This window comes from Panulirus ornatus, chromosome 7, assembly GCF_036320965.1.
Source record: "Panulirus ornatus isolate Po-2019 chromosome 7, ASM3632096v1, whole genome shotgun sequence".
Classification (NCBI taxonomy): domain Eukaryota; kingdom Metazoa; phylum Arthropoda; class Malacostraca; order Decapoda; family Palinuridae; genus Panulirus; species Panulirus ornatus.
In genome coordinates this window covers 16,150,346-16,174,375 of record NC_092230.1, presented here as the reverse complement: position 1 = coordinate 16,174,375, position 24,030 = coordinate 16,150,346, and the positions used below count along the sequence as shown (strand labels likewise).

At 38.2% G+C, this 24,030-nt stretch overlaps 1 protein-coding gene across 1 annotated transcript in view; it reads right to left on the bottom strand.

Moving 5' to 3' along the window:
• Positions 1–5,363: 5,363 nt before the first annotated feature.
• LOC139749311 (trophoblast glycoprotein-like) overlaps positions 5,364–24,030 on the bottom strand; it is a 33,358-nt gene continuing 14,691 nt past the window's right edge. Inside the window, exons 5-6 of the mRNA XM_071663036.1 lie at positions 21,179–21,392; positions 5,364–18,786 (exon numbers count right to left, since the gene is read on the bottom strand). Of these exons, the coding sequence (XP_071519137.1) occupies positions 18,556–18,786; positions 21,179–21,392 (445 nt within the window). The 3' untranslated portion in view covers positions 5,364–18,555. The remainder of the gene's footprint in view (positions 18,787–21,178; positions 21,393–24,030) is intronic.

Here is a 24,030-nt window from a genome sequence, read left to right as displayed (position 1 = left end):
CTTCACATGCCCTGGTTCAATCCATTGACAGCATGTCGACTCCAATATACCACATCATTCCAATTCACTCTGTTCCTTGCACGCCTTTCATCCTCCTATAAGTTCAGGCCCCGATTGCTCAAAATCTTTTTCACTCCATCCTTCCACCTCAAATTTGGTCTCCCACTCCTCGCCCTCTTTATCTCTGACACATATATCCTCTTTGTCAATCTTTCCTCACTCATTCTCTACATGTGACCAAACCATTTCTATACACCCTCTTCTGCTCTCTCAACCACTCTCTTTTTATTACCACACATCTCTCTTACCCCCATTTTAGAAAGTTAATACAAGGAGGGGAGGATTTCTGGCCCCCCGCTCCCGTCCCCTCTAGTCGCTTTCTACGACACGCGAGGAATACGTGGGAAGTATTCTTTCACCCCTATCCCCAGGGATAATATACATATATATATACATATACACATACACACACATACACATACATACGCACATATACACACACACACATATACATATATATACTGATTTGGTCAGACTTTATAGTAGCTCTGGCTGCCACATGAAACTTGATGATATATTTGGCATATTTCCTGAAGAGAATCGCCGTGACGGGAACTGTGTCCTTCAGCATGGCAAGGAAATTGCCCATCGCTGACCAACACTTCCACTGGACCTCTATCATCACCTCGTTAAGATCATTGTGTGTCAAGACATCATATTGGGGAAGAGCAGTGTGGTTTCAGAAGTGGTAGAGGATGTGTGGATCAGGTGTTTGCTTTGAAGAATGTATGTGAGAAATACTTAGAAAAGCAAATGGATTTGTATGTAGCATTTATGGATCTGGAGAAGGCATATGATAGAGTTGATAGAGATGCTCTGTGGAAGGTATTAAGAGTTGATAGAGATGCTCTGTGGAAGGTATTAAGAATATATGGTGTGGGAGGAAAGTTGTTAGAAGCAGTGAAAAGTTTTTATCGAGGATGTAAGGCATGTGTACGTGTAGGAAGAGAGGAAAGTGATTGGTTCTCAGTGAATGTAGGTTTGCGGCAGGGGTGTGTGATGTCTCCATGGTTGTTTAATTTGTTTATGGATGGGGTTGTTAGGGAGGTAAATGCAAGAGTTTTGGAAAGAGGGGCAAGTATGAAGTCTGTTGGGGATGAGAGAGCTTGGGAAGTGAGTCAGTTGTTGTTCGCTGATGATACAGCGCTGGTGGCTGATTCATGTGAGAAACTGCAGAAGCTGGTGACTGAGTTTGGTAAAGTGTGTGGAAGAAGAAAGTTAAGAGTAAATATGAATAAGAGCAAGGTTATTAGGTACAGTAGGGTTGAGGGTCAAGTCAATTGGGAGGTGAGTTTGAATGGAGAAAAACTGAAGGAAGTGAAGTGTTTTAGATATCTGGGAGTGGATCTGGCAGCGGATGGAACCATGGAAGCGGAAGTGGATCATAGAGTGGGGGAGGGGGCGAAAATTCAGGGGGCCTTGAAGAATGTGTGGAAGTCGAGAACATTATCTCGGAAAGCAAAAATGGGTATGTTTGAAGGAATAGTGGTTCCAACAATGTTGTATGGTTGCGAGGCGTGGGCTATGGATAGAGTTGTGCGCAGGAGGATGGATGTGCTGGAAATGAGATGTTTGAGGACAATGTGTGGTGTGAGGTGGTTTGATCGAGCAAGTAACGTAAGGGTAAGAGAGATGTGTGGAAATAAAAAGAGCGTGGTTGAGAGAGCAGAAGAGGGTGTTTTGAAGTGGTTTGGGCACATGGAGAGAATGAGTGAGGAAAGATTGACCAAGAGGATATATGTGTCGGAGGTGGAGGGAACGAGGAGAAGAGGGAGACCAAATTGGAGGTGGAAAGATGGAGTGAAAAAGATTTTGTGTGATCGGGGCCTGAACATGCAGGAGGGTGAAAGGAGGGCAAGGAATAGAGTGAATTGGAGCGATGTGGTATACCGGGGTTGACGTGCTGTCAGTGGATTGAATCAGGGCATGTGAAGCGTCTGGGGTAAACCATGGAAAGCTGTGTAGGTATGTATATTTGCGTGTGTGGACGTATGTATATACATGTGTATGGGGGGGGTTGGGCCATTTCTTTCGTCTGTTTCCTTGCGCTACCTCGCAAACGCGGGAGACAGCGACAAAGTATAATAAAAAAATAATCTCTCTTACCCTTTCATTACTTAATCAAACCACCTCACACCACATATTGTCATTAAACATCTCATTTCCAACACATCCACCCTCCTCCGCACATCCCTATGACATTCATATAACATATAACATATAACTATTCCTTCAAGCATACCCATTTTTGCTCCCAAGATAATGTTCTCACCTTCCACATATTCATCAACACTCCCAGAACCTTCTCCCCCTCCCCCACCCTGTGACTCACTTCTCCTTTCATGGTTCCATCTGCTGTTAAATCCACTCCCAGATATCTAAAACACTTCACTTCCTCCAGTTTTTCTCCATTCAAACTTACCTCCCAATTGACTTGTTCCTTAATCCTACTGTACCTAATAACCTTACTCTTATTCACATTTATTCTCAGCTTTTGTCTTTCACACACTTTACCAAACTCAGTCACCAGCTTCTGTAGTTTCTCACCCAAATCAGCCACCCACACTGTATCATCAGCGAAAAACAATTGATTCGCTTCCCAAGCCCTCTCATCGACAACAGACCTCATACTTGCCCCTTTCTCCAAAACTCCTACATTCACCTCCCTAACAACCCCATCCATAAACGAATTAAACAACCATGGAGATATCACGCACCCCTGCTGCGAACTGACATTCACGTGTGTGTGTGTGTGTGTGTGTGTGCACATGTGTATAAACAAAAATATAGTTCACAGCACCCATACAGTGCACCATGCTCTTAACAAATAATTAATATAAAAAAAAAGGATTAAAGTCAGGGGTTAGTGAGAGGACAAGAGCATGGGAAGGAGTAGCACTACTCCTGAAACAGGAGTTGTGGGAGTATGTGATAGATTGTAAGAAAGTAAATTCCAGATTAATATGGGTAAAACTGAAAGTTGATGGAGAGAGATGGGTGATTATTCGTGCATATGCTCCTGGGCATGAGAAGAAAGATCGTGAGAGGCAAGTGTTTTGGGAGCAGCTGAATGAGTGTGTTAGTGGTTTTGATGCACAAGACCGGGTTATAGTGATGGGTGATTTGAATGCAAAGGTGAGTAATGTGGCAGTTGAGGGAATAATTGGTATACATGGGGTGTTCATTGTTGTAAATGGAAATGGTGAAGAGCTTGTAGATTTATGTGCTGAAAAAGGACTGGTGATTGGGAATACCTGGTTTAAAAAGCGAGATATACATAAGTATACATATGTAAGTAGGAGAGATGGCCAGAGAGCGTTATTGGATTACGTGTTAATTGACAGGTGCGCGAAAGAGACTTTTGGATGTAAATGTGCTGAGAGGGGCAACTGGAGGGATGTCTGATCATTATCTTGTGGAGGCTAAGGTGAAGATTTGTATGGGTTTTCAGAAAAGAAGAGTGAATGTTGGGGTGAAGAGGGTGGTGAGAGTAAGTGAGTTTGGGAAGGAGACTTGTGTGAGGAAGTACCAGGAGGGACTGAATACAGAATGGAAAAAGGTGAGAACAAAGGAGGTAAGGGTTGTGGGGGAGGAATGGGATGTATTTAGGGAAGCAGTGATGGCTTGCGCAAAAGATGCTTGTTGCATGAGAAGAGTGGGAGGTGGGTTGATTAGAAAGGGTAGTGAGTGGTGGGATGAAGAAGTAAGATTATTAGTGAAAGAGAAGAGAGAGGCATTTGGACGATTTTTGCAGGGAAAAAATGCAAATGAGTGGGAGATGTATAAAAAGAAAGAGGCAGGAGGTCAAGAGAAAGGTGCAAGAGGTAAAAAAGAAGGCAAATGAGAGTTGGGGTTAGAGAGTATCATTAAATTTTAGGGAGAATAAAAAGATGTTCTGGAAGGAGGTAAATAAAGTGCATAAGACAAGGGAGCACATGGGAACTTCAGAGAAGGGGGCTAATGGGGAGGTGATAACAAGTAGTGGTGATGTGAGAAGGAGATGGAGTGAGTATTTTGAAGGTTTGTTGAATGTGTTTGATGATAGAGTGGCAGATATAGGGTGTTTTGGTCGAGGTGGTGTGCAAAGTGAGAGGGTTAGGGAAAATGATTTTGTAAACAGAGAAGAGGTAGTAAAAGCTTTGCAGAAGATGAAAGCCTGCAAGGCAGCAGGTTTGGATGGTATTGCAGTGGAATTTATAAAAAAAAAGGGGGTGACTGTATTGCTGACTGGTTGGTAAAGTTATTTAATGTATGTATGATTCATGGTGAAGTGGCTGAGGATTGGCGGAATGCTTGCATAGTGCCATTGTACAAAGGCAAAGGGGATAAGAGTGAGTGCTCAAATTACAGAGGTATAAGTTTGTTGAGTATTCCTGGTAAACTATATGGGAGGGTATTGATTAAGAGGGTGAAGGCATGTACAGAGCATCAGATTGGGGAAGAGCAGTGTAGTTTCAGAAGTGGTAGAGGATGTGTGGATCAGGTGTTTGCTTTGAAGAATGTATGTGAGATATACTTAGAAAAGCATATGGATTTGTATGTAGCATTTATGGATCTGGAGAAGGCATATGATAGAGTTGATAGAGATGCTCTGTGGAAGGTATTAAGAATATATGGTGAGGGAGGCAAGTTGTTAGAAGCAGTGAAAAGTTTTTATCGAGGATGTAAGGCATGTGTACGTGTAGGAAGAGAGGAAAGTGATTGGTTCTCAGTGAATGTAGGTTTGTGGCAGGGGTGTGTGATGTCTCCATGGTTGTTTAATTTGTGTATGGATGGGGTTGTTAGGGAGGTGAATGCAAGAGTTTTGGAAGAGGGGCAAGTATGAAGTCTGTTGGGGATGAGAGAGCTTGGGAAGTGAGTCAGTTGTTGTTCGCTGATGATACAGCGCTGGTGGCTGATTCATGTGAGAAACTGCAGAAGCTGGTGACTGAGTTTGGTAAAGTGTGTGAAAGAAGAAAGTTAAGAGTAAATGTGAATAAGAGCAAGGTTATTAGGTACAGTAGGGTTGAGGGTCAAGTCAATATAAATATAATATAATAAAAAAAAAGGGCTACTGATCTGTGGCATAAGAAAAGTGTGGTATCAACAGGCATTTTGATAGTACAAGACACAATTAAATTTTATGTTGCTTGGACCAAGTGGAGTGATATCATCTCCGTGGTAGTCTTTGGTCTGCCAGTGGTGGGCAAACGATGGCAAACATCCAATAGAAAGCCTCTGATGGTCATTAGACAGATTAAGAGATGAGATATTGAGTTCTTCATCTTTAAGGGTGTAAAAAATTTGGTAAATAAGCCAAAATGTTTAAAAGGCTGCTTATATGACTTTATAAGATCCTTAATACAACCATTTATGCTGGGTCTATGCAGTTAAGCAAAACCTACATATATGCACATAAAACAGTCTTTCAACACCTAAATGTATCAGCTATCACACATAAAGTGTTTCAAGGTTAAAATAATGTAAAATCTTTACAATACATAAATACTGCATATAAAACTTACATGTATTATGTTACATTATGCAGTCACAATCAAAAGATATACGGCAGAATGAAATACAAAGCCATTTTCAAACTTATGATCCAGTGTTTATAATCAACTTTTACTTCAGCCTTTAAAGGAAATACCTAATATTTAATAACATAATCTTCAAAACTTATGAAAAAAAGGCTTTTCGTACATTAAAAAGTTAGTATTCACTAATGTCATCAGTAAATTACGTTCAGCTCCACCAAAGACAATGAATTTTCTTACTAGTCACCTATTCCCTTTTTATGATTTCATAATCATTCCATTTCTTTCTGCATTTAGCTACTGGAGAAGCTGCAAAAACGAACATTTTGTCTGTCTAAGACCAAACAATTTGCCTTTTAAAACCTTGCAAAATACATATATAAAAATCTATTACGGCAGCAAAACTATTTTCTAAACGCTCCTCTAACGTGAACATAAATCCTGTATTTAAGAAAACATCTTAGTTCTCAAAATAAGGCAAATTATTATGGCACTAAAGTACATAACTGGAAAACTAAAATTATGTATAAAACACAAAAATAACAAAGTTCCACAACTCAAATAATGCCTGAAACAATGGCAAAATACCTTGCTATTTACAATAATGTATCTGTTAATTATTGAATTATCTAAGGAATGTCATATGTAATATTTATACAATTTCTATTACCCAATATAAAAATATAAAACAGTAACAACCATCTTGGATGTAAGTTAAACTATATATGAAAATAATTCTTAGTTGTAAATGACAAAAATTCTTTTAATTCTAAAGTGATTGTACAAATATCCAGTTTCACAGTCTTGCATTTCCATATCTAGTGCAGCAGATTTTCCATAAGTCCTTTCTTCAGAGATGTACTGGGATAACATTGTATTGTATCCAAATTTGGGGAGAATTTGCATCAAATCCATATTACAAGCAGTACAGTAATGAAGTATTCATTATATCCAAGCCCTACCCTTCACATTCTTTTACTCATCCACATCCCTTCTACACCATCCATTCACTGAGCGCTCTTATTCAGAATACCATTGAGCTGAAGGCAAGAGCTTGTGACCCCTGTAGCTGATTTATTTTCCAAAGCACTGAAGTTTTATGTCATCATAAATAAACATGTACTTTTCTTTTACTTTGAGCTGCATATGCCATTTCAGTGGCTGTCCAATCTCACAGTCTTTACTCATTTATTTAATGCAAGGCCATTTTGATATTCTAAACAGAACACAGACAGTCACCTGTCTTTTTAGTTAGGTACAATTTCTTTTTCTCTTTACCTATGATTAAATTTCCTCTAGGGGAACTGTTCTTAATGCTACTCAACTAAAATAAGATGACCTAAAGCTATTGATGTGTTTCAAGTTTCATTTGGCATTGAATGATTTGAGTGACTGGTTGCTCTATAGAGTTGTTGCCTAAAATAGATGGTTAAATCTTGATTAACTGGTTGCTCAAAAGAATTCTGCAAACAAAAGTATCACTTTAGTGAGCACCAATTTCCTTGCAAGGGAGTTGTCAAAATCTGGAAAGCTGGACTACAGAGTATATATTTATAGGTTTTATTTGTATAGAATAACAGGTTCAAATTATACCTACATTAATGACTACAGTGAGGGTAGATACAAAAGTTTGAATCATGTATGAATATCAGTGCAGAAAAATAAATGGCTTACTGGATAACTTAAGGTTTTCTCATAACGTAATATCTCCCTAATCTAAGAGAGCCTCTTGTTACCAAGCAGGAGGCAGGAGTGAGCATTCATATGAGCTGAACCTGGCCTCTTCTGCTTCTAGTCAGCTGTTTCTATTATTTCCTCTGCTCCTTTGAACAATCATATATCAAAGATTTATCTTGCTATGCTCTCACACCTATGACTTTCTATCTTGCAATCAACTTATTATAGGATTCTCTCTCAATCAACTTGTACTTTGTCCTTACGAATATTGGTGGATTAGTGGAAATTCATTCATACTTATCTTTGCCATACATCCAGTGCAACCATGAAAGTAAATTCATTCATACTGTTTCATAATCATTTTGTGCACTGCATTATTTTCAGATGTGATCTATCTCTTTTTACCATTTCACCTTCACACTACATGATTTATTGCTATCTGAGACTATCAATCCTGCTGATGTCATGGTTAAATAATCTCATGATTTACTGCCACGTTAAGATTTCTTCACTGAGTCAGTTTGAACACATAGGCAACCCAACAACACAAAAGTTCAGCAAAATAAGCTTATCATTTGCAGTAGTGAAAGAACTTATTATGGCTGGGGATATTTTAGATGATGTTAGACAACTGATTGGTTGGATGCACTAGAATCATTTCATATATGGAAGTGGTATGAATGGAGACACTGGTCTCTGCTGAGAAAAAAAGGATGCAAAGAGAAAAAGTAAGGAATGCTTCAATAAAAGCAAGAGTCCATGCTTCACTTAGAGGTTTTATATGCCTGATCCATCCCAGTAAACTGAAAATGTAGTAATGACAACAGCTACACAGATAATTAGGAAGACAATTATTCCAGAATTGATTGAAGGTGTCCAGTACATGGTATCCCTTTATCTAATTCAGTAAGTAACTCCTCTTAATATGTTATCTTTCAGCTGGAATACTTGATTACAGATTGCTAATTAGCTAGTTTATATCACACTGAAAATGCCCTATACATGAATGGGTTTCAGGATTGCACTTGATATGCTAGTAATCCCAAAGGATTATCCCCATCCTTATATCCTGATTATAATGATGAACTGAATATTTTCATACATACAACTGTTTATAGACAAGTGGTTGAATTCAAAAAGCTTCATTTGCATTTTGCTATAAGTCATCTTAACCACATCATGTTAGCATGAAATAGCCATTCCTTGCCAGAAAACTTGTACATGTACATGACTTAAACAAATACTAAAGCTTAAGTGCTTGGGAGTTAGGTCCCATATGATTATGGCAACATGGTTATCAATGATCGCCACACAAAATTACAGCTGTGTGGGCTTACTGTTACTGAATTACTACTCTCGCTAAATGTTGTGGATGTATCACATGTGTCTGTAACGAAACTGAAGGAGAATGCCTTCTTAAGGCTAAAGTCTATTTATTTTGTGTCCTGAAATTTTTAAGTATACCACGGGAACAATGCAATAATCTGTTCATTTATGATTCTTCTTAGAAATCTCCACATCATCCATGGTTAGTTCTGTTAAAACAGACTCTGCAGTGGTTTAATCAGAAATGTCAAAATTTCACTAAAATACAGGCACAAACTTTAAATTCAACATATACTATAGTCTCCTGGTTCCTCTTCATAATGAAATTTCATCTATATATTCCAGAAAAGGATAAGTGGCTTTAAGGATATGAAGCTAGTCAACTGTTACCTACGAACAAAAATCATACTTACAACATGTAATGTCACACCACCTTTTCTTTACTGTCTTTTCTCTTCTAACTCCACCTTAGATGACCCTAACATTCCTTTTGCCAGTTTGCCCATCTTACTAAGCCTATACTTCTCCCTATCATATCTTTTTTGTAGAGTCCAAACAGCACTTCTCTCTCTAAAGACAGGCAAGGTGTATGAAACTAATGATATCCCACATTAAGTTCTCAAGGAGTGTGCTTCTGAATTTGCACCAATGTTTGCTTGCTCCTGCTTTAGCTTAATCACCAACAATTTTTCTTTCACCTTGAAAAGATGCAGCACTGTAGCTTATCCCATAAAGGATGACTATTCTGACCCTTCAACTGATCAACCTGTTCTTCTGACTTCTGCACTCTACACATTGTCAACTATTTGTTAACTCCATTCACTGCACCAGGCTAAGGTCATACCTTGTGTGGCATTTTTCTTAAAAGAAAGACTATTTTTTTTTTATATTGCCCCTAAATATTACCATACAGAACAGGCATAATAATATTGTAAAGCTAAACTTACAAGCATAATGAGCTTTCAAATTTGTTTTAAGCATGTAGATGTAACCAGTTAGATGATTTATCCCCGTTTATGCCGTGTCTTGCATAAAAAAATTTCACTTTACATGACAATTATTTTTTCTATTCAATTTTCTTTTGTCTCTGTTGTCATGGTCATTTATCTATACATCTTTAAGTGGTATTGTGCTGCCTAACTTCTGATTATCACCTACAAACTTTACATGAAATTATGCATTTTACCAACACACCACTTTAGTAATTTCTCTGCATAGGGTACACTCATAAATGCAAGTATGGGCAGAGAGGGGTGCAATAATCTGTACACTCATAGAATGTTTTTAAATAATTCCTATTATCATTAACATAAAGTGTAACATTGTAAGACTTTACTTACAAACATGATGAGCCCTCAAAGTTTCAGGGCAGTAATTGTTTTACTCAAGCATATCTATGCTGCATCATGTACAAATACCTTCACTTTACAGCTTAAAATAAGAAAATTCTATTCTATTCTCAGTCAGTGTGAATAGACAGAATGATGGAAGTGACTGAATGCAGAATAACTGAAGAGCAAGGGGGTTTTAGGAAAGGTAGGGATGTGTGGATCAGTTTTTTGTAGTAAAGATGACCGAGGAAAAGTATTTCGCAGAAGGTAAGAAGTTGCATGCAGCTTTTATGGATCTGGAGAAAGCATATGGCAGAGTCAAGTGGAATGCTTTGTGGGATGTGTTAAGGATATATAGTATAGGGGGAAAACTGTAGGATGGTTTAAAAGCCCTCAATAGAGGAGCAAATGCATGTATATGAGTGGACGGAGAGCTAAGTAAAAGTTTTGGGATACATGTAGGTGTGAGGCAGGGCAGTGTGATGTCACTGTGGCATTTTAATATATATATATATATATATATGGATGGAGTGATGAGAGCGATGAAAGCAAAACAAGGGAAAAGGGGTGCAGAGATGGAGTGTGGCAAAGATGTGGTGGCTAGTGGCAAGCCTGTTTGCAAATGATACTGTGTTGTTTGCACAGAGTGAAGAGGAGTTGCAAAAGGTTGTGTTTTATGATGTGTGTAAGTGGAGAAGATTGAAGGTAAATGCAAGTAAAAGTAAAGTAATGGTGTTTGAAAGGAAATGGGAGTGAAAGTATAGATTTTGTAAAACCACATAGTGAAAGAAGAAAGTGTACTAAATTGTGCTGTGCATATCGGGGGGACAAAGGCTGGAAGAAGCGAGGGAATTTAAGTATCTGAGAGTTGCCTTGGGTAAGTGTGGTAATATGATAAGGTAGAGGAATTATTGGGTCCCTTACGAGAATACTGAAGAGCAGAGATGTAAGTATGGAAGTGAAGAGAGGATTAAGAGACAGCATAGTCCTCCCGACCCTGACCTATGTAGCCAAAACATGGATGTGGAATGAGGCAAACAGGTGGAAATGAGCTATTTGAGAAGAGCATGTGGGGTGACTGGATGAAATGAAGAAAGAAATGAAAGGATGTATGAGAGATGTGGTATGGCAAGGAATCCAAAGGAAATGAATTGTAGAGTGGGTCAAAAGTATTACTTTGAGGTGGTTTGGGCATGTGGAAAGAATGCAAGACTGGGAGTTTACAAGGAGAGTGTATGATAGTGCAATTAAAGGGGATGGTGTGAGTGAAAGGCCACCTGTGACATGGGCAAATAGGATGGAGGAATACTGGAGAGAGAAAAACAGAGGAAGAATGCATGGAATGGTGTATGCGAAGGAGGCATGTAAGGAGAGGGATAAGTGGAGACTCTTTGCCATGGTCACCCCTTGATGGAAGTTCCTATAGGGAATGGGTGTCAGAGATATAGATAGATATCTATTCTATTTTTATTTATGAATTTACTTGTTCATTTCTCTGTATACATATGTAAGGTGTTGTGTAAGCTAGTTTCTGATTACTGTTTACAGTTAGTCCCAATTGAAACATTATAATATCTTATGTAGTTTTAAGCATTACAACTTTGGTTACAGTATGTAATGAACTTGAAAAAAATCCTCCTTGTTTCTTATGCAAAAAGTAGTAATAGGTGACTACATAAAAGTTGAAGTGCTGGGGGTGGCAGTTTCTTTGCAAATACACAGATGCAGGCAGAAAAGCACATCACCATTTGCATGCAAATAGTATGTTTTCTAGGATATGGGTAGTGTATGAATACATATAGCACTACACTGAAGTTGAGGGTCATTTTCCAATGGCAGTTTTGGATCAGGGAAATGTCTTTCAACTAAGCATCTTAAAAGTTATCCAGTGTGACAACTAGGTATAGCATGGCCAATCACCAAATACATAATAGCTTTGCCTTACACAGGCCATGGTGATTTATTGCCACTTTCTATGAGGTGCATGTTGCATTTGGTGGACATTTCACTGTTAAACACATACAAGACCAGCTTGCTATATTGTCATTAACTTTTTCTCACACATTCGATAAAAATATACAGTAAATTACATTTCTCCACAATTTTTCCATCACTGCAGAAAGCTTTCTATCATTTCATGTTTGAGTTTTCACTGTCAAGCAGGTGTCTTGGTGATTGGTGAGAAGCTCATGTACAATGCAAATAACACAATTCACTACTTTTAGTGTTCAGTAATGCAGATACAAATTTCCTGTTTGCCTATTGATCTTTTGTTTGTGTTGATAACAGAACATGCTTGAGCTAGAATAACAATCATTTACATATATGTCCTATGTCCCTTGTCAAGGTGAGATGATAAGAATGTTTCCACCTCTGATCCAAAAATGCCATGTTGTTCAAACACATTCTCTTTCAGTCTTAATTCAGTTATATTCTATTGAGTATAAGATATAATTACTTTCAACACCACAGACCACAGATAGTTGTACACCAAACTGATGGTGTTTAGGTGGTATACACTGCTTCACTTTAACCTATATTTCCATGGTATAAGACTTTCATTAACAAGGCATGATCATTTCCTTGAATTTTTTACACATACATAGTATCTTCTACAGGGAGGTGAATGCAAGAGTTTTGGAAAGAGGGGCAAGTATGAAGTCTGTTGGGGATGAGAGAGCTTGGGAAGTGAGTCAGTTGTTGTTCACTGATGATACAGCGCTGGTGGCTGATTCATGTGAGAAACTGCAGAAGCTGGTGACTGAGTTTGGTAAAGTGTGTGAAAGAAGAAAGTTAAGAGTAAATGTGAATAAGAGGAAGGTTATTAGGTACAGTAGGGTTGAGGGTCAAGTCAATTGGGAGGTAAGTTTGAATGGAGAAAAACTGGAGGAAGTAAAGTGTTTTAGATATCTGGGAGTGGATCTGGCAGTGGATGGAACCATGGAAGCGGAAGTGAATCATAGGGTGGGGGAGGGGGCGAAAATCCTGGGGCCTTGAAGAATGTGTGGAAGTAGAGAACATTATCTCGGAAAGCAAAAATGGCTATGTTTGAAGGAATAGTGGTTCCAACAATGTTGTATGATTGCGAGGCGTGGGCTATGGATAGAGTTGTGCACAGGAGGGTGGATGTGCTGGAAATAAGATGTTTGAGGACAATATGTGGTGTGAGTTGGTTTGATCGAGTAAGTAATGTAAGGGTAAGAGAGATGTGTGGAAATAAAAAGGGCGTGGTTGAGAGAGCAGAAGAGGGTGTTTTGAAATGGTTTGGGCACATGGAGAGAATGAGTGAGGAAAGATTGACCAAGAGGATATATGTGTCGGAGGTGGAGGGAATGAGGAGAAGTGGGAGACCAAATTGGAGGTGGAAAGATTGAGTGAAAAAGATTTTGAGTGATCAGGGCCTGAACATGCAGGAGGGTGAAAGGCGGGTAAGGAATAGAGTGAATTGGATCGATGTGGTATACCGGGGTAGACGTGCTGTCAATGGACTGAATCAGGGCATGTGAAGCATCTGGGGTAAACCATGGAAAGTTCTGTGGGGCCTGGAAGTGGAAAGGGAGCTGTGGTTTTCGGTGCATTATTACATGACAGCTAGAGACTGAGTGTGAACGAATGGGGCCTTTGTTGTCTTTTCCTAGCACGACCTCGCACACATGAGGGGGGAAGGGGATGTTATTCCATGTGTGACGAGGTGGCGATGGGAATGAATAAAGGCTGTGTGAATTGTGTGCATGTGTATATATGTAAGTGTCTGTGTGTGTATATATATATGTGTACATTGAGATGTATGGGTATGTATATTAGCGTGTGTGGACGTGTATGTATATACGTGTGTATGGGGGTGGGTTGGGCCATTTCTTTCGTCTGTTTCCTTGCGCTACCTCGCAAATGCGGGAGACAGCGACAAAGCAAAATAAATAAATAATAGTATCTTCTACAATAAGGTCCATCAGTCATCTAAAAATACTCCAGATAATTCAGGTCTTTGGAATCATCTGCAGCAGAGCAAGCAATCATCAGACCACATTAGCTTGAATTGAAAGTAAATCCTCTTGGAATAGAATTTGTAGGGGAAGTCCACCTCCACTTATCACAAGGTAGAAATATTCCATCCTCTACCTCATCATAAAAAAATCACTTTTTTTTCCTCATGTCTAATGATTTCCTACATATCAGGTTGTATATTATAACCATTTCAAGCATTACTATCCTCTAAGCTATCTGAGTCATTGGTTTCCAATTAATCCACATAAAACGGGGTGTTGAGCCATTGCCCAGGCAGCATGATCTTTTATTATGTTGTTCTTGGTCACTTCAATACTACTGACAGCAGAAGGCAATTAACTTAAATGCATTTGGTAACAGTGCGTGGCATGTCTGTTACTATAGTCTCATCTATGGAAATCCTGCCTAGCATGTGTGGAATATCTGAAAGTTCTTGGTCATACTTGGAACAGCCACAGCAGATAGGGAAAAAAAAAATTGTCTCATACCAAACAGCTGCAGTTACCATTATAATAATAAATATAACCCTAGAGCCCATTGTATGGGATTCCTGTAGGTTAAAGGCTGTGCTGCAGTCAGAAGGGAAATGGTGTCAAAAGTTCCTCAACAAGATTGTATCCCCTTTCATCAAATGACAATAATACAGCTGCAGTGATTGGGTTAAGCGTTTTAAAATTTTTCTGCCTTCCTCCCTATCAAAATGTATATCACAATGTTAGATTCACCAGTGATATCTTTATCTGGCTAATGCCTGCTCAGTATCCATGGTTGAGGGACAAGTTAACTGGGAGGTAAGTCTGAATGGAAAAAAACGAAGTGAAGTGTTTTAGATATCTGGGAGTGGACTTAGCAGCAGATGGAACCAAGGAAGCAGAAGTGAGTCACAGGGTGGGGGAGGGGGCATAGGTTCTGGGAGTGTTGAAGAATGTGTGGAAGGCAAGAATGTTATCTTGGAGAGCAAAAATGGGTATGTTTGAAGGAGTAGTGGTTCCAACAATGCTATATGGTTGCTAGGCATGGGCTGTAGATAGGGTTGTATGGAGGAGGGTGGATGAGTTGGAAATGAAATGTTTGAGGACAATATGTGGTGTGAGGTGCTTTGATCAAGTAAGGAACGAAAGGGTAAGAGAGATGTGTGGTAATGAAAAGAGTGTGGTTGAGAGAGCAGAAGAGGGTGTGTTGAAATGGTTTGGACACATGGAGAGAATGAGTGAGGAAAGATTTCCTGTGTGCCAGGGGAGCAACGGGAATGGATGAAGGCAGCAAGTATGAATATATACATATGTAAATATGTATATGTATGTTTCATGCATGTATGGGCAATTATGTACGTATATATATATATATATTTTTTTCAATGATGACATTGGTATTCCAGACTCATGAGAGGCACTGAGAAGTTAGATTTTTTGTAAAGTTTACATGTCTTTGTACAGCTTTTATTTTATGAAGTTTTTTGATATTTATTAGGAAGTGGTTCTTGTCATAGTAAATGTCATCAATCACTAAGAATTTCACTTAGAAATGATGATGCTGGAATAGTTGTATAGTTAAATAACTGCTCTTTTGGGGGATATCTTTGTTTTACCTACATAGCATGGCAGGCACTTAGGATTTGCTCTGTTCATTGTCATCATTATAGTATATCTCTCCAACCAACTGTCGATCGTTTGACATTTTGTCATTAGGAGTCAACTTGGTTTAGTGGAGATGTATTTGGTTGGACACATCAAAAGAATTGAATGACATAAGAACCATGTGTAGTGCGCCAAAACCACAGCTCCTTTTCTGTGGTTTATCCCAGACGCTTCACATGGTTCTTATTATATACTTGATCGTCGTCTCCTGCGTTAGCGGGGTAGCGCAAGGAAGCAGACAGAAGAATGGCCTGGCCCGCCCGCATGTGCATGTATATACATAAACGCCCACACACCTATGTATATGTGCGTGTGTGGGCATTTGTGTATGTACGTGTGTGTGTGGGTGGGCTGGGCCATTCTTTAGTCTGTTTTCTTGTGCTACCTCGCTGGCGCGGGAGACGGCAGTTAGGCATATAATGGGAACCATGTGAAGAAGCGTCTGGGGTAGAACATGGAAGGGGGGCTGTGCTCTTGGTGCATTACACACGACAGCTGGAGACTGAGTGTAAACGAATGAGCCCTTTTTTGTCTTTTCATGGCGCCACCTCGCTGGGGGGGGTTGCTATTTCATGAGTGGTGGGTTGGCGATGGGAATGGATGGAGGCAGCAAGTATGAATATGCACTTGTGTATATATGTGTATGTATACATTGAAATGTTTTCCCTGGGGATAGGGGAGAAAGAATACTTCCCACGTATTCCCTGCGTGTCGTAGAAGGCGACTAAAAGGGAAGGGAGCAGGGGGCTGGAAATCCTTCCCTCTCGTTTTTTTTTTTAATTTTCCAAAAGAAGGAACAGAGAAGGGGGCTAGGTGAGGATGTTATTTCAGGGGCCTGGTCCTCTGTTCTTAACGCTACCTTGCGGTGCGGGAAATGGCGAATAGTTTAAAAGAAAAGAAAAATATATATATATATATATGAGTGGTTGGACCATTCTTTGTTTGTTTCCCTGCGCTACCTCATTGATGCAGGGAACAGCAGTTAAGTATAATAAATAAATATAAATAGCTTGATATAATGAAAGGTTTTGACCAGGGTCTGCTCTTGCACCTCTGGCTTCCTCTTAAGCCAGTCTCCATAACTGCAGATACATTGACCTCTCCCTATTTCCCTATGAACAGTCATGTTTCTGTCCTTTCTCAGTTTTATTAACAACTTCCTTCTTTAATAGATAACTAAATGCATTCATACACTGATGACCGAGCATTGTATTCCTTGATTTCTTTCAAATCTGCTCCATCGTCTCGAGCTTGAGCTACATTTTTTTCTTATCACAGCTGCCTCTACAAATTAAGATTTCAAAAGGATTTCCCCCAAAAGGGCAGATGCAACCTAACTGAATTTAATTCCACTAAACTCAATTTCTTTCCATTTTGCTTTTTAAAATGCTTACCAACTTTTCCATCTCCTCTGATGGCTCTATAATTCCATCATTCAAGAGAATAAAACGTACATTACATTACATCTAATCTGCTGATACAGTCCACTGGTATAACATCTAATCTGTCCTAGAAGCCTGACATTACACAAACAGCTAACTCTGCATCACAAAAAAAAAAAAAAAAAAAAAAAAAGCTGGAAGTCTGCTGTGATTATACTTTCAACAGTTTGTTCCAATCAAAATTAGTTATAGACTTCTTTTTACAGAATGCTGTTGCCCCTGAATGCCATCAACTCTATTTCAGGAATTCTTTACAAAATGACCCAAGTTACATGAGTAAGGATAACCTCAACAGTTTTAAGCACTAGTAAATTCTTTGATCTCCCATCGATTTTAAGACTGCAAAATACTCTCTCTAAGGCATGAAGTACATTGTCAATTCTTTATTTAGGTTATCACATGCGTACCTGATGTATTCCTTATAGAATTTGCTCATGCAAAGCTGAGTGTTATCCTCCAAAAAAATATAAAAAATTTCTTTTGATACAAGATGAAAATATTTTTCAAAGAATGTATGGATTACAATATACATGAGGATCTCAATCCCCCATCTCTTATGGACTATTGATCAATACAGAATCGAGGTCCACAGTAAAAGAAGAATCAGAAAATGTTAGGGTATACTGTACTACCTCATCAAGGAAGTTGGAATGCTAGGTTGTGGAGTTACCTCTTTCTTTTGCCTTCAGTGGGAAATTCAGCTTTTTAAAGATGAGAGGTAAAGGGACTCTCATGGTATCAATGAACTATGGATACCTGCATACTAAGATGCAGTTATCCTATAGTGAAAAGAAAATAATCTTTGATGTTAAAGAAGGTTATCTAAAGTATGATAAAAGCAAATAAACCACATCAGCACAGGAATTTTGATTCTCTCATTATATCTACTCATTAGAAATATTTATCTCCTCTGATGAAAGGATTTATGGCTTCAACAGAAGATTTATTTGAGGTTCTGTGCATATTCCCTGATAAACCCAAAATACAGCATATAGAAATGCCATTGACAGAATAATGCTTTGCAATGTCACTCAGAACCTAATTATACAGAAATGTACACATTTCTTTAAAATAGTACATAAGTCATAAGAATTAGAGAGAAAGAAAAACTTATAGTATAGTAAGGGTGATAGTGCTACATGACTATATCTGGCTTCAGTGCAGAGTATAAAGATCATGTTACCTTGAAATCATCAACTTCATTTGGTTATTCATGGTAAATTGAATAAGCAATAATGCTATGGCATCCTTACTTAATCATATTCTATACCAATATCAAAGCATTCACACTATACGTTGCAGTCACCGATTAAAAAATTATCACAATGTTTTAAAATAGTTTAAAAAGTACCTTAATACCAAATAACATAAAGACATCAGAAAGCACAGCACTTTCTATTGTCTAAGATTATCTTTTTATAAGGAAATAAATACTCAAACACTAATCAACTTTCAAAATTTGAAATAAACACTCCTGATTATCCTCACTGATGACCACTCATTAGTTTCTCTCTATAGAAGCCAAATACTCTTCACACCTTTGTTAGATGCTGAAGTGATGCTAAACATTAACTTCCTGAGGAGTCTCTTCATTAAAAATGCCAGTATATCCAATCTTTCTAGTAAGGAAGTTCCAGTATGGGGTTACTGTATTCTTTATCTTCTGCCGATGGAAGTATGCAATAGCTAACAACAATGATGATGTGAACACTAACAAAAATGACAAGACTCCAATGGAAGCTGAAGAATATCCATGGTGATTTCCACTTGTAGGGCACTTAAGCTCATGAACCTGAGGAGAGAATGTGTAACCACATATTAATGACCTCCTGTACATATATATATGAAATACACAGAGAAGTTTCACAAACAATGATACTGTTTGATACAGTGGATTACAGTATTTTCACAGGCATAATATGCTCCAGCCAGCCTTAGTGTTATATTAAAGATACCAGTAATTGCAGACATTATTAATCAATTCATTCCAATAGCCGCAAGTGCTTCTAAGATATTAAAATTTGTTAAACTGGCAAAGATTTAAGGGATTCTCATGAATCATGGTTCAGAAGTTTGGATGAAAAATGAGTTACAGTGGTGGCAAGCATTCTTTTCAGTTTTACAAGAAAAGAAGGTCTTCACCACACTAAGAATAGTCTCAGTCAGTGAATTTCTGGAAACCTCCAAATTCATGAATAGGAGGTTCCACATCCTGTAAACCTTATTATCTTCTGGCATGTTCATTAAGGAACTACAGTGCACTTATGAAGTATTGCCTTAGTGATTTTAACATTTCAAGAAGCTACTAATGGTTGGATATTTTTCCATAATTCTATTATGTTCATACTGGTGATTCAAACATATTCATAAATACAAAAAACTGTGGCTGCTACACACAAAGGTTTTGTGTAAACAATACAAATTATGCTAATAATGTGGTGTTAACTACCCATTAACATGATCCTTTAAAACAAGAGTGCTTTTCCATAAATACATGTTCCTTCTCCAATGTCTTTTTCTGCAAATGTGACTAAATTTAGTTTTCCTCAAGCAAGCAACAATAAGAGGGAACATACAGCCCACTAGTAACAAAGGTTCAGTTACTGTTGCTTTTTCCTTTGGTATTTAGAACAAATATTTCTTTCTCTGTATGAACTACATATCCCATTTGAGAGTATTTTTGTAAATTCATGAATGATATTCAGTTCTATAAATGATGTACAGCAAGTTCAGTGGTTATTCAGTTCTTTGTTGACACCATCTATGCTTAGAGGTCTATCAGGGTAAAAGAACAGTGAGTCAATTCCCAGAAAACTGGGCATCCCTAGCATCTGCCAACCAGCAGGGCTGGGAGTATCACAGTTTGGCAAAGTTAAAAACCACATATGGCACATGCCTGTATGAAAATGATTCACTCCATGGAAATGGGAATGGAGTAGTGACAACAAAGAGATATAGAGGATTTTTCCAAATTGGTCTGAATTATCAAAATTATACGTTATTGTTTAAAATTTCACAAGTGAAAACTCTTCAGTGATGACTCATTTTGTACATACAAAATGATCTGAATTCTGATTACCATAGTGATTGTAAAGACACTAATCATTCATAATTTTACTTTGTGTGACCAATGTAGCAATGCAATTATCAGTCAGTATGTATACTCCCTCCAAAAAACCCTGCCATGTGTCATTATAAAAAGCCTCTTTATTGTTAAAGGTGAATATGGTAGGTTGCATTTTTTATATATTGGGAATTAAACAAAAATAAAGCAGACATATAACCCTTTGCATAAAGTAAATATTAAACAATGACCAGCTTCATATCCCTCTACATCACCTAATCATGTTACTAACACCTAAGAGAAGATAACCCATATCATCAATTACAAAATAAAACAAGATTAGCAAATATTTGAGAGAATGGGTTTTGAAACTCCATACACGAAAAATCCAAAAAGGATACACACTGGGACAGGAAATGAAAAATACAATTATGCAATAATAGATGGAAGTAAAAGAAGAATGCTGGTTGAGGTTGGAGAGATGAAGGATAGTGGAAGGTTGATTTAGAAACAACATGAAACCAACATATTAAAACTATCAGGAAAGTGACCAATATTGGGAAAACTTTCATCCAGATAGAAAGAAGAGGGTTCCTGATTACATATAAAATTAACAGTATAAGCATATGCAGTCACCATACCAAAAGAATATTACTTATGCAGAAAATGTTCAATCCAGAGCTACTAAGCTTGTCAGACTACATAACAAAAGCTAAGAGGAGAGGTTAAAGATCTTGAAGCTTCAAGCACTGAAGAAGAGAAGGATAAGAGAGGATCTAACAGAAACATACAAGACCTTATCAGTTAATGAGAAAGTTCATGACACTGTCTTCTTCATACCAACAAAACCACAGTCATTAAGAAGATATACAATGAAATTATGCTGAAGGTTCACACTAGAGATGAGAAAAAATTTCCTCAACCAAAGAATTATATGTGAATGGTACAGTCTTTCACAACACGAATAAATGCCATTACCATAAATTACCTTAGAGTCAGGTTTCAGAAGCACCTGCTAGACATGAGCAAATAGTAGGCTAAGCCTGTGTGTAAACCCTCAGTATAAATGTAAGTGTAATTTCTTTCCATAATACAACTAAACATCAATCTAAAAACTTACATCAAGAAGCATTTTCCCAATGTTAGAATCAGGATATCCATCCACACATTTGTAAGTTGAATTGTTTATTACTTTGACTTTTGTAGATTTTAACCACTGGAAAAATTCTTTAGAACGACAATCACACACAAAGGGATTTTCTTCTAGCTTAATCTGAAGAGGGGTGTCCATGCGTGAAAAGGCATCCAGATGGTTTATTGCATCCTCAGACAGCCTGAAAATAATCAAGTATTAAACATGGTTTTATAAGTGGTACAGAATATGTGGATCAAGTGTTTGCTTTGATGAATGTGTGTGTGTGTGTGTAAGAGAAATACTTAGAAAAACAGATGGATTTGTATGTGGCACTTATGGATCTGGAGAAAGAAGATGATAGGGTTGATAGAGATGCTTTGTGGAAGGTCTTCAGAATATATATATGGTGTGGGAGAGAAGCTGCTAGAAGCAGTGAGAAGTTTTGTCTAGGGTGTAAGGCTTGTGTACGAGTAGGAAGAGAGGAGAGTGAATGGTTTCAAGTCGAGGTTGGTCTGTGATAGGGGTGTGTGATGTCACCATGGTTGTTCAATTCGTGTATGGATGGGGTGGTGAGGGAGGTAAACATGAAAGTCTTGGAGAGGGGGGCAAGTATGCATCTGTGTGGGGTGAGAGGGCTTGAGAAAAGAATCAGTTGTTGTTTGCTGATGATATGGCACTAGTGGCAGATTCAAGTAAGAAACTACAGATGATGATGACTGAGTTTGGAAGAGTGTGCAAAGGGAGAAAGTTAAGAGTGAATGTGAATAAAAGCAAGATTATTAGGTTTAACAGGGTTAAGGGACGGGTTAGATGGGATGTTAGTTTCATTAGAGAAAAATTGAAGGAAGTGTAGTGTTCTAGATATCTGGGAGTGGACATGGCAATGAGTGGAACCATGGAAGCAGAAGTGAGTCATAGGTTAGGAGAGTGGTGAAGGTTCTGGGAATGAACGTTATCTTGGAAGGCAAAAATGGGTATGTCTGAAGATATAACAGTCCAAACAATATCATATAGATGCAAGGCATGGGATATGGATAAGGCTGTGTGGAGGAGGATGGATGTGTTGGAAATGAAATGTTCAAGGACAATATGTAGTGTGAGAAGGTTTGATCAGGTAAGGAATGAAACGGTAAGAGAGATGTGTGGTAAAAAATAAATGTGGTTGAGAGAGCAGAAGTTGTGCTGAAATGGTATGGCCTTATGGAAAGAATAAGTGAGGAAAGGTTGACAAAAAGGATATATGTGGCAGATGTGGAGGGAACAATGACAACAGGGAGACCAAATTGGAGATAGAAGGATGGAGTGAGAAGTTTTTGAGTGATTAAGGCTTGAACACACAGGATGGTAAAAGGCATGCAAAGGAGAGAGGGAACTGGAATGAGGTGGTATACTGGGGTTGACGTGCCTTCAATGGACTGAACCAGGGCACATGAAGCATATGCGGTAAATCATGAAAAGGTCTGCGGGGCCTAGTTATGGATGAACTGTGGTTTCCGTGCATTACACATGACAGCTAAAGAATGGATGTGAGTGGATGAAGCCCTTCATCATTGGTTCTTGGTGTTCCCTTGCTAACATGAGAAACGGTGATCAAGTAAGAAAAAATTAAACATATGTTTTCAATCATCTTTCATGTTACAATAAAGTAATAGGGCAGAATGTCACACACAGTATAGTACTACTGAATGAGCACACACAAAACTAAGGCAAAAACATGTCTAAAAAAACTGTATAAGAGATGGTCTTCCCAAGTGAAATAGCTGTATCTTAACATCTTACTTAACACAGAGAGCTAAAATACTCCTGTCAAAGCAGCCACCCCTGCCAGAAAATGTTCCTCTCTAAGCCAAAAGAGAGCAATGGAGAACTTTTAGTGTTGAATAAAGCATCTTAAATCATGGATAGTAGATGTATCACTGAATTTTGATAACAAAAAAACATCCCAAGAGAAGTTAACAACTGGTGTTCAGATTGTGGGATTACTGGAAGCTAATTTGTTGAAATGTTGAATTAAGTAGGTATCAGGAACCAAGAATTGATGGCACAACTGTTCAAGCATGGGGCTGAGCCTAGCTGAAGTTGCTGCAGAGTTCAAGCAATTACAGCTAAAGCAACAGCAACAGATGCATGATAATCTGACCTGTAACAGGTGTCCAACAATCTAACTCAGCAGTTGCAGTAGCCTGCTTCAGCAGCAGGTATATATAAGGTTTAGAGCTATAATCAGTCACTCTAGAAGAAGTAAAAGAATCGTTGCAGTACCAATTAAAAGACCATTCTGCTGTTGTATTTACAATAAAGTAGGAGCTAAAGATTCAGCTTGAACAACAGCCTGAGTCTGAATCAGCAGAAGGAGCAAGTGGACTGACATATGCAGCAGCTCCACTGGTCCATCCCTAAGGCATGATAAACATAGCAACTGCCCAAAGCCTCTGCTTCTGGGGGAAGGACAGGGGCTGTGACAAACATTTTCCAGCATCAAGTAATGACTTGATCCTGACTGCAGTGATCTCATTATTGGATCATATATAACTTACCATCATGTAAATTCAGGTTTTGATATTGGTGGATACATAAAAATTCAAATATCCTACAAAATACTACATTTCTTATGGTTAATACCTTTCATGAGTAAATGACATGAATACCAGTTAACAGAACAATTGTTGTCAGAGGCAAGATTAAACAGCATTATTTGTGTTGCAAGCTTCTATAACATGCTCTTTGAGAAAGATTTCTTGAATTCTATCAATTTCTCAAATTGACTAGTTTACAATCTTTACAATGAATTTTATAAACCCCCATCTGGGTTTGGGAAGTATAAGTATGTTTAAATC